The 12,052-nt window shown below is 40.2% G+C and overlaps 1 protein-coding gene across 1 annotated transcript in view; it reads right to left on the bottom strand.

Moving 5' to 3' along the window:
• cacna1ba (calcium channel, voltage-dependent, N type, alpha 1B subunit, a) overlaps nt 1-12,052 on the bottom strand; it is a 133,069-nt gene that overhangs the window by 29,058 nt on the left and 91,959 nt on the right. The window contains 9 exon segments of the mRNA XM_036144732.1: nt 4,299-4,475; nt 4,555-4,665; nt 4,763-4,927; nt 5,967-6,168; nt 7,095-7,232; nt 7,341-7,425; nt 7,428-7,500; nt 8,145-8,241; nt 10,693-10,713. Of these exon segments, the coding sequence (XP_036000625.1) occupies nt 4,299-4,475; nt 4,555-4,665; nt 4,763-4,927; nt 5,967-6,168; nt 7,095-7,232; nt 7,341-7,425; nt 7,428-7,500; nt 8,145-8,241; nt 10,693-10,713 (1,069 nt within the window).

The following is a 12,052-nucleotide window of genomic DNA, read 5'->3' as shown; positions in this document are numbered from 1 at the left end:
TGTGCTGGCACATCTGTGACCAGACAGCAAGTCTTTGTGATGTATCAAGAGCCACGGTATCCAGGGTAATGTCAGCATACCACCAAGAAGGACAAACCACATCCAACAGGATTAACTGTGGACGCAAGAGGAAGCTGTCTGAAAGGGATGTTCGGGTGCTAACCCGGATTGTATCCAAAAAACATAAAACCACGGCTCCCCAAATCACGGCAGAATTAAATGTGCACCTCAACTCTCCTGTTTCCACCAAAACTGTCCGTCGGGAGCTCCACAGGGTCAATATCCACGGCCGGGGCTGCTATAGCCAAACCTTTGGTCACTCGTGCCAATGCCAATTTCGGTTTCAATGGTGCAAGGAGCGCAAATCTTGGGCTGTGGACAATTTGAAACATGTATTGTTCTCTGATGAGTCCACCTTTACTGTTTTCCCCCACATCCGGGAGAGTTACGGTGTGGAGAAGCCCCAAAGAAGCGTACCACCCAGACTGTTGCATGCCCAGAGTGAAGCATGGGGGTGGATCAGTGATGGTTTGGGCTGCCATATCATGGCATTCCCTTGGCCCCATACTTGTGCTGGATGGGCGCGTCACTGAACAATTCTGGAGGACCATGTGCATCCAATGGTTCAAACATTGTATCCTGAAGGAGGTGCCGTGTATCAGGATGACAATGCACCAACACACACAGCAAGACTGGTGAAAGATTAGTTTGATGAACATGAAAGTGAAGTTGAACATCTCCCATGGCCTGCACAGTCACCAGATCTAATATTATTGAGCCACTTTGGGGTGTTTGTGGAGGAGCGAGTCAGGAAACATTTTCCTCCACCAGCATCACGTCGTGACCTGCCCCTATCCTGCAAGAAGAATGGCTTAAAATCCCTCTGACCACTGTGCAGGACTTGTATATGTCATTCCCAAGACGAATTGACGCTGTATTGGCCGCAAAGGAGGCCTTACACCATACTAATAAATTATTGTGATCTAAAACCAGGTGTTTCAGTTTTTTTGTCCACCCCTGTATATTTGTAGCTACAGCTGCCCCTGGGGCAGACTGACAGAGGTGAGGCTGCCAGACATCAGCCACCGGGTCCCACTGACCACCGCCACATCAGTGAAGAGAAAAACAAACCATTTCAGTCTACTCAACTTACTGTAAAAAATCATTGCTGACCCTTGTTTTGCTGGAAATTTCTTTCTTTTTATAACAACATGATTTTAAAAAAAAAAAAAAATCTTTCTCCCTATGCCCTGAACAGCTCCAGGAGGGTGCTGCAGCAAAGCAAGACTGGTATGCAGACTGCATGTTTTAATTGATAACAACATTTTACCAGGTCACATTTTCTATATAAAACTGACCATATTGTATGATGTAATTTGAATCAAATCTGATTGTATTATATTGAACTCCTTTGGGTTGTGGATTGTGCATAAGTTTGTATCACTCACTCAGTCTTTTAAAGAGGACATCATGCTTTTAAATCCTTCCCTGTCCACATCTAAATCACTGGTTTGTTGCCATGTGTAGTAGATAGAAGAGGCCAAAGCCAGAGCGATATTCGAGACCAATGCGTATATATATGAAAACTCAAAACTTACAGTCACAGAACATCGGGGAAGGCAGGACATGGAGCACGGGCAGGGAAAAAAAAACGGATAGTGAAGAAACCAGTAGAACGAACCAAGTGATGTGAACATAGAAACCAAAACTGTTAAATAGTTGGAGGAGAGGGAGAGTGAAAGCAGGAGAAGCAAGGTGCGAATCACAATGGATGCATCAGTGGACACTGGTGACAGCAATGAAAAGTTCAGCAGAGGAGAGTGGGAGAACAATGACAGGGCAGAAAGGGAGGGAAAACAAAAATCTATCAAGAAACAAGGTGCAGGAAGGGAATAGACATCAATCAACCCAATAGAAAGAAACCAAAACTAAAAGGTGAAAACCTGGAGAGGTGCCACAATCCCTGGAACATCGAAACAAGTATAATAAGTCTAGTCCTAATAGTGACAAATGTGGTCTATTTAAAGTGGAATTGCCTATTTATAAGTCTGAATTCCTTGTTATTGTTGCCCCACAGTAGCCAGGACTGACTAACATGGGGTTGTAAAGTCAGTCTGTAAGGGCTCCATACTCTCCGTTCCGAAACAGAATGGACCAGACACAGTGCAGGAGGCAGGACTTTTCAATGAGTCACTCAGCTCCAGAATTACTCATAATATAGCAGCTCTTTACTGTAACCATAATAGTCAAAAATATACTGAGATTTTTGTTGCTTGGGGCCTTGGAAAATTAAGAAAGTACATGTGAATACACCATGTATTGTCCGATGTTTTAGACAAAAGTGGCAAAAATCTTTCACTGGAGAGTTTGCTCGATGGTATGACAGGTTTCACGGACAACAAATTACAAAAACAGAGAGCGTCGTTTGGAGTTTTTTTCGTCACATCCATAGTTACCTGATTGGTTCTAACCTGTTGACACTGACTCTGTTAATCCCGTCTTTCCAGACTGATACGCGGCGTGTACGCTGTAAGCCAGTCATGCTGATCAGGCTAGCCCCACAGCCCCTCTTTTACCCGCATTCTGAGATTTGTCTGAGAGCAACTGGTTTTGGTGCTGTCTCTTTAAATGCAAGTAATGGACTTCACCCCCCCCCCCCTCCCCCAGCTCACAGAGCATTTCACTCCACCATGTTCAGCCATTTTTGTAGTATGCTGGGGACGGCGCAATAAATTGCGTGGGCTAATGCACCCAGCAACCAGACATTTTTGCTTACCCACTTGTAGCCACAGCATCCTTCAGCTTGGACCATAACATGGCAGCGAAAAATAAAAAGTGGCAGATTTGCAAAATTGCAAAAGTCGGAAGTCCATGACCTTTTATAGCTATACTGCTGCAAATACTGTAAAAAATTAATAGAAAGCAGAGAAAACTCAACAGAATGAAAAATATAACCCAAACAGAAAATAAAGATATCTATGCAGCATCTGGAGAGATTACGTTCAACTTTTCTGGTCTCATAGAAACTCCAAGCACACAACAACAGGTAGTTATGGGTGAAAAAAGTAGATTGTGCATGATATGTCCTCTTTAAAATGGCCTTAAAAAACTGTTTTTGTGAATCGGTGCTATACAAAAGAACTGAACAGAATAAAAACTAACTTGGAGGATGTGGTTAATGATACAGCATCTTCAATTATCACACTAATACACACACATACACACACACACACACACTGTCTACAGTATGATAGTCTCTGTGTGTTTAAATAAATAGAAGAGGAATATCCTTTATTGCCCAACAGAGGGGGAAATCAGTTGTACCAGCAGCAAAGAGAAAGGCAAAATACAGTTTGATTAATAAAAAATGGCATACTTTCTAAAATTAAAGAACTAAAAAATGTGTATACTTATTCTTAAAATACTAACAGAATATTTACAAGAAAAAACAGCAGAGATTATCAACCCCTATTGAGCTTGTTGGAAAGAGTGGTGGTTATAAAGTCTAAGCACTGCTGGGAGGAACGATCTGCAATAACGCTCCTTAGTGCACCTAGGATCCAGGAGTCTGTCACTGGCTGATGGAGCATCCTAGGACAGAGCGGGGCTAGACGTGACAGTGTGATGGATGTTACATTCAAGGTGGGCATAGAAGACCAGCTTCTATCATTGATCTAGTAGGAGTTGACACTGGACCTGAGTACTATTTGGGTGACATGACTTATTGTATATCCTCACTAACCAGGCAGAAAGCAGTGGGCAGCATCATAGCAACTCACCGTAGTCTGAAGATGTTTGGGATCACAGCACGGCAACAGCGGTGACAACAATCAACAATAAATGTTGGAAGACGTGGTGGTGGTGGGAGGAGGGTGGGGGACAATAAGAAAGAAAGGGAAATAAATAAATACAGAAAGAAAGAAAGAAAGAAAGAAAGAAAGAAAGAAAGAAAGGACAGAGGAAAAGAGGCAGGAGAAGAGGAACAGTCATATTGTACATTCACAACAGACACTACTCAACAAATACATGTGTTAATAATCAATGCACTAATATAGGGAGTGCAGTGAGAGGAACAATTTGGGATGAGTAACTCCACTGCTGCGCAACATAGAGAGCAGGTCAGGTCAGAGCTCAACCAAAGACCAAATATTTAACATTTATCTGAAAGGGAATTTAAGATCCTGGTATGGCTCAGAGTAATCCCTGCTATCACCAGGCAAACATTCCCTTCCTCGTCTACTTAACCAGTCAGGCCCTCTGCACTTCTGTCACACACCTGTCTTTGCCACTTTGCTTACTGTGCTTAGAGCTTCCTGCACAGATAAAGAGCTCTGGTCCATTTCACCATCACAATCTCCGTGTTTCATGAATACAGTGTAGAGTTTTCTTACCTTGATTTCAGTCACAAGGATGTCAGTAATGCTTCCCAACACTGTCACAAAGTCAAATACATTCCAGGCATCTTTTAAGTAGTTCTGAGGAAAAACACATGGATGTGTTCAGATTCTATTTATCTCCCAATGCTTGGAGAACCAACCTATAGCTAATACTCACTAGGGGGCCAAAGGCAATGATCTTGAGGACGCACTCCAGAGAGAAAAGAGTGGTGAACACTACGTTGAGGTACTTCAGCATTGCTTCATAAAAGTCTGGAGCTCCATGAAACTAAGAAACCAGGATAAATGGAGCATCATAAGCACTTTTATCAGTGAATCTGTCCCAGCCTGTGATAGCTGGACAATAAGTAAAATGTGCATCTTACCTTCATCATGAGTACCACAGTGTTGAGAGCAATCATGATCATAATGGAGTACTCAAACGGAGCTGAGACAACAAACTTCCACATTCTGTACTGGAAGGACTGTGTGTCCTCTGGCATGTAGCGTGTCAGAGGTTTGGCGTTTATGGCGAAGTCAATACAAGCCCTCTGCAACGCACAAAGTAAAACAAACTTACATTGATCTTCTCACAAGTTTGCCCGAACTCTCAGTGCATGAACAGCAGCTGCTAACATGCATCGCTATTTGCTCTGATCTTATTTGCTAGTAGTGGGCTGCACAGTGGCGAAGTGGGTGGTGCCTTGCAGCAATAAGGTTATGAGTTCAAATCCAACCCTGGGTCTTTCTGCATGGAGTTTGCATGTTCTCCCTGTGCATGCGTGGGTTCTCTCCGGGTACTCCGGCTTCCTCCCACAGTCCAAAAAACATGACTGTTAGGTTAATTGGCTTCTCTAAATTGTCCTTAGTCTGTGTGAATGGCTGTTTGTCTCTGTGTTGCCCTGCGACGGGCTGGCAACCTGTCCAGGGTGTACCCCGCCTCTCGCCCAGTGAACGCTGGAGATAAGCACCAGCAACCCCCGCAGCCCAATGAGGGATTAAGCGAGGTCAGAAAATGGATGGATGGATGGATTATTTGCTAGTGTCTAAAACTGACCAGCATGTTTCAGTGCTGGAAAAGTGTAACTCCTTAGATATTTCTTCTGTTTTTGCCTCACAATGATCAAATGATGATTTCATTTATTAAGGGTTCCTGAAAAAGTAATTGACACCTAAAATTAATAACTGGTTGTGCTGCCTTTGTTGACAACTGCCATGTGTAACTTGTGATAGCTGGCAATGAGCACTATGTCCCTGACATTTCAAAAACCCATTCAACAACATTTGAACGGGCAGTCTAATGTCATGCCACAGAATCTCACCTGGATTTCCAGACTTTAACTTGGTCACCCCAAAACTTTTATTGCTTTTGTTACCCATTAAAACTTGCTTTGTTTTTTAACCAAATTTAAATGATCTGTTTTAAGTGTATATGCAAAGCTTTGGATACATTACTACTCTGTGGTTCCAGTGCCTCCTTTGTTGGCAAATGAATTCTTCAGACTTATGCCTTTTAAAGGGTTTGTAGTTAGAAAAGTGTGCATTGGTGCACCTGATGACATGATTATGTAAGAGAAATTCCCAGCATACCTCATTCTTTTCCAAGCTGCATTCAGACAAAGCCCTGTCTCCCTGCTCTTGGAAGGTGATAATAATCAGCGCGACAAAGATGTTGACAAAGAAAAACGGAAAAACTACAAAGTAGACCACATAGAAGATGGACATTTCTATCCGGTAGCCGGGAGAGGGGCCTTGGTCTTCAAAGGTGGCATCAACAGAGTGCTTCAGAACACTGTAAGAAAAGAAAGAAATAAGACACAGCAATACACCGCCTGTCAATGGTAGCTATTTTAAGAAGAGAAAAGTATACAAATTACTTTATTAATATACTACTTAAGGCAAAGGTTTGTACAAGATTCATAGTCTCTTTTTTGTACCATAATCTCTGTAGTTAGGCTCAGCCTGAAAATTATTAGTCAAGTACCCATTTTTAGGAAGTGCTCCAAAGCTTCTTCAACTAAATTTAAATGCTCTTTTTGCTATTTTTTTCTTAATTTGTATGAAGATAATCTCTCAGTAATTTATCAATTGTTAGGACCAAGATCTATGCAGGCTGCCCCATGAAATAAAATGCTGTTTTTCATTTCTGAAAAACCTGGGGGTGTTTTTAGCCCTCTGCTCTGTAGCACTCTGAGGTTTATTTGTAATGTAAAGTACATTATAAATAAAAAATTATTTATTTATTTATTTATTTATTTATTATTATTATTATTACTATTATTATTATTATTATTATTATTATTATTATTATTATTATTATTATTATTATTTTTATTATTATTATAACAAGTTTTCCATTGTGTTTTCCATTGGGGATCAGTTATGTTTAATAGATTACATAGTTAAAATATTTGGCAGCATAGTGAAAAAAAGCTATTACTGGATGATTTTGAGACACTTTCTTATATTTGTCTGATGGCACTTTTCTGACTTCATGATATGATTTGTTTTACATTATTTATAGTTACTGTCATCCAAACACCCAATGTGTCTAAAGCCTAAAACAGACTACAGGTTAGAAAAAGTATTTTACTGAGAAAGTGTAATTGAGACAAATTAACCTGAGTACTTTTCACTAAATCTAAACACTGTTAATTATTTCTTCAGCACTAACTGGATAGTAATATAACTCAAATAGGAAGAATCAGTCACACTTACGTTGGCCAGCCCTCCCCGGTTGAGACTGTAAAGAGAGTGAGAAAGGCCCACAGGACATTGTCATAATGGAACTCATATTTTTTCCACTCTCTGGGCATTGCTGCCACTGTCTCTTTGTCGTAGTCAAGAAATTGTCCTCTGGAAGACATAACGTGGTGATTGATTATTACACAAATACACGCCAATGTTTAAAAATGTATGGCTTCAGGCACAACAAATAAAAACTTTCAGGTGTTTCAGACTGACTTGCAGTCTTTCTCCAGAGCTTTGGACTCATCAGTGCAATAGAAGAATTTTCCCTTGAAAAGCTGAACCGCAATAACAGCAAAATGAACATGAAGAGCATGTAAACGATGAGGATGTTCAGCACGTTCTTCAAAGAGTTGACCACACAGTCAAAAACGGCCTGAGGACAGAGAAAACACACTTTATAGTCTGCATGTAGTTGAAAGTCTACCTGCAGCACGGCTATAACTGCACAGCTTGTTTGTGATTGTTAAAAACTGAACAAAGAAACTGGGTGCACAAGCAGATTTACAGTTAAACCAGATATTTACACATTGTATAAAAAACTACGTTTTAAACCACATCATACCAAACTAAACCTCTCCTGTTTTAGGTCACTTAGGATTACCAGAAATATCTATTTGCTAAATGCTAAAATAACAAGAGAGAGAATGTGTTTACGGCCTTGTTCAAGGACAGAGGTCAGGGTACTCTAACTGATCTGATGCTGAGAGGCTGACCAGAGATCTCTAATGACTCTGAAAATTCCCAGCTGTTAGACTGATGAAGGAGGAAATTTCTGCACACAAGCTGATTTTAAACTGACCATACAGTTAAAAGATGGACATGCACTGTAATTCAGTTAGAATTTGAAAATCCACTTAGCTTACAACACTTAAGTATGTCAAGTAACTTTTAAATGGGGCAACATTTTTGTCTGAAAGACATAATTTGATCCACCTATTGGCTGACTCATGCTTATCATCATAAACTAAAGAACATATTCGTGTGGGCACAGGCAGTGATACAGTAAGATTTTAGAACCTTGAGCTTGGGCAGACGTTTGATGGTCTTGAGAGGCCTAAGAACCCTGAGAACCCTCAGTGACTTGATGGTGCTGATGTCTTTGCCTTTAGTCCCCCTGCAAACAGCAGATTCAATTTCATCAAATATGCACTTAACAAATTAGATACAGTTCATCAAATTCATGAATTCAAATTCTTCTTAGGTTTGAAATGTGGCAGGATGTGAAATGCTTTCAGATCAGCCGTGCAAGAGAGGCAGATGGTAAAAGCTTTTTAATAAAAGCATTTTTTTTTTTTTTTTTACAAATAAACAAACAGAATGCAAGAAGAATGGGGAACATTTAGCAAACATCTTTGTTTCAAATCAAGAGCTTCTCATGTGGACTTAACTCTGCATATAGTGTTTAGTAGTGGCTGTTTCTGGATTCACTTCTTTGATGATAGTCGTTTATGTCAACATTTATATGTAAACGGATCGTATGAAAAATAATGGCAATGAATTTCAGAAACACTAAATCATTATGAATTTCCTTCAAACTACACATGGTAAAGTTAAATGTACATAAAGCAATAAGCAGAGCTTAAGTTTGTAGAGTGGCTCTTTCAGGGCACAAGGCCCAGGCTCATTACCTTCTCCTTAGTGATACTTGACTACAGCTTGTAGTTTTTCTTTGGCTACATACAAAAATTGCAGCATTCCTTGGATTTATCAGTTTCTTAACATTGGGTAAGTTGGCTAAGAAGAGGAATTGCTGAGAGCAGATGGACCAGGGAAGAAGGAGGACTACCTCCAAATTATTTGTCTTCCCTCAAAAAGGACACTCATAATCAATTTGCTTTGAGTTGCCTGTTTAAATTATTGACTGAAACCTCATTAAGTTCAGTCTGTCATTCAACCATTCTTTACCTTCCTTTATTCAGCCACTGTAATAGGTTTTTATTGTGCATTGTTTTACTATGTTTTACTCATATAAACTACTTTGAATTGTCTTTTTGCTGACATTTGCCACACAAATAAACTTGCCCTTCCTTCATCCCAAACACACATCATAACTTGTTTTGGAATGGATACAGCAATCTAACATTAACCTGCTCCAATGGCCATCTCCTCAACTCTATTCAAAATGTGTGAACTATGCTAAAAACAGGCATGCACCACGAAACCTACACTTTAAAATGAACTGACAAGAAGAGTGATCAAATACCCAGGTGTTTGAGAAGCAATTTTTATTGGAATATAATGTAGCTATATATTGGAGCTTGTGTAAATGGTTTTGTATCCATGAAATTAACCTTTTGCAACCAACACTAGCTTTTAAAAATGGTTAAAAACAGTTCAAATAAATCACTGTTTTAAATGTTATGGCAATCAGTGTAATTGCCTCACACCTTGTCACAATGTATCTGTTAATCTGTGGTAGACGTCATCCTGGTGATCATCAGGGAGAGAAAAGAGAAAACTTATGAATTGTTGAGCCTACTTATTTTTTAAGTTGGCTAATGGGCTTTTATTATTAATTCGAAAGGTCCTTATGTATAGTTATGGCTCATGATGAAGTCGATTTGTGATTAAAGTCTCATATGGAGTGAAATTGAACATCTGAGAGGAACATTTCACCACTTTACCATCTGTGTCATCTGTTTTCACTGGGACCACACATTCAGATGTCAGGTTTCTCTCTATAGATCACTATCTTTGTCTGGAAAGTGACGTAACCAAGACGTAGTCTCTGTTTGGTGTGAACAAAAGCTTTAGAAATGAGACTGCAGATTCTCACAGTGCACAACTAATAGTTTTCCTGTTGATGGAGTTTCTTCCCTGGGCTGAGGATGTCTGCAGCTCCACCGGGGTTACCATGGGCCTCTTGACTGCTTCTCTGATTAATGCTATCCTTGCCTGCCTGTCAGTTTAGTTGAAAGCCATGTATTTGTATGTAATTGCATTTTCAGCTCAGATGTTCAGAACTTGGGATGTTATTTATCGCAACAACCCAACCTATAGTAACTTAGACGGTTTTACATACTTTTACAAGGCACTGTATGTCTTCAGTCCAGAGAAAGTGTACTGTGCCACTGCCAAAACGTCAATAGTGGCATATATGTGTTTTTTAAAACAGATTTTTTATTTCTTCCTATGCATTTGCACTGTTATGTTTTTAAACACCAATAAAACTCCACATGGAGGTAATCAATTGTTAGAGCAATTATAGTTGAAACACTTCAACAAAGTGCAGTTTAAAACCTAAACTCCAAAAAGCACAGACATTTTCAATCAAAGAACCTAATTCCAAATTTTTCCCACTCAAATATTGTACTTCTCTGAGTCCAAATTTTGTTTTCAAATTGTATGCTTTTGTCTTTTGACAGAATAACTGCTGTGACAAATTGAGTAGGCAGAGATATGTTTCAATCCAAAGCTTTGCTTCCCACGAAAACAAGCTTTACATTGACTTCATGGAGTTGATCTGAACATTAGTATGATTATGGGGGACAGGGTGGGGCAGGGGGATAGGATTAAGCTTGTGGGGTTACAATGAAGCGTGGGCAAGCATAGGGGGGTTCCCCACCTGGTCACACCTTGCTGCGATCTACTTGGGGGAAAACAGTGGTAAAACAAGGTACAGCACATTTATGGATGCTTTATACACACAAAATAAAGCACATATTTGAATCAAATGACATTATTTAGTTCTTTTTTTTAACAACAAATGCAAAACATTGCATGCTTTTGTTTGTAGCAGGCTATTGGCTGAGTAAACCGAACTATGTGATTGAAAATTACAAAATATGAATAAAAGCAGGGTGTTGTTTAGAAGCAGCTTCTTACTAAAAAACACCAATCAAATGTCTTCAATTGCAACAACCAATTACTCTGCTGTATTAAACTCCACCAAAACATAACAACTTAAATGCAGATATAACTCTCCAAATAACAGTAATTTATATATATATATATATATATATATATATATATATATATATATATATAGATAGATATATATACTGCTAAAAGAAAAAATAAAGGGAACACTTAAATAACACAATGCAATTTCAAGTCAATCACACTTCTGTGAAATGAAACTGTTCACTTAAGAAGCAACAGTGATTGACAATCAGTTTCACTGCTGTTGTACAAATGGAATAGACATTAAGTGGAAACTAGAGGCAATTAGCAAGACACTGCCAATAAAGGAGTGGTTCTGCAGGTGGTGACCACAGACCACTTCTCAGTTCCTCTGCTTTCTGGCTGATGTTTTGGTCATTTCTGAATGCTGGCGGTGCTTTCACTCTAGTGGTAGCATGAGACGGAGTCTACAACCCACACAAGTGGCTCACATAGTGCAGCTCATCCAGGATGGCACATCAATGCAGGCTGTGGCAAGGAGGTTTGCTGTGTCTGTCAGCTTACCAGAACCTCCACCATTGTGCAAGAAGGAACAGGAGGAGCAGTGCCAGAGTGCTGCAAAATGACCTCCAGCAGGCCACACATGTGCATGTGTCTGCTCAAATGATCAGAAACAGACTGAGGGTGGTATGAGGGGCCAACGTCCGCAGGTGGGGGTTATGCTTACAGCCCAATACCGTGCAGGACGTTTAGCATTTGCCAGAGAACACCAAGATTGGCAAATTTGGTGCTGGTGCCCTGTGATCTTCACAGATGAAAGCAGGTTCACACTGAGCACATGTGACAGACGTGACAGAGTCTGGAGACGCTGTTGAGAACGTTCTGCTGCCTCCAACATCCTCCAGCATCAACGGCTCTGCAGTGGGTCAGTAATGGTGTGTGGGGTGGCATTTCTTTGGGGGGGGGGGGGCGCACAGCCCTCCAGGTGCTCATCAGAGATAGTCTGACTACCATTAGGTACAGAGATGAGATCCTCAGACCCATTGTGAGACCACATGCTGGTGTGGTTGGCCCAGGGTTCC

The sequence above is a fragment of the Fundulus heteroclitus genome, chromosome 12 (genome assembly GCF_011125445.2).
Source record: "Fundulus heteroclitus isolate FHET01 chromosome 12, MU-UCD_Fhet_4.1, whole genome shotgun sequence".
NCBI lineage: Eukaryota > Metazoa > Chordata > Actinopteri > Cyprinodontiformes > Fundulidae > Fundulus > Fundulus heteroclitus.
The sequence above is the reverse complement of the archived record's forward strand: the minus strand, read 5'-3'. Positions and strand labels throughout refer to the sequence as shown.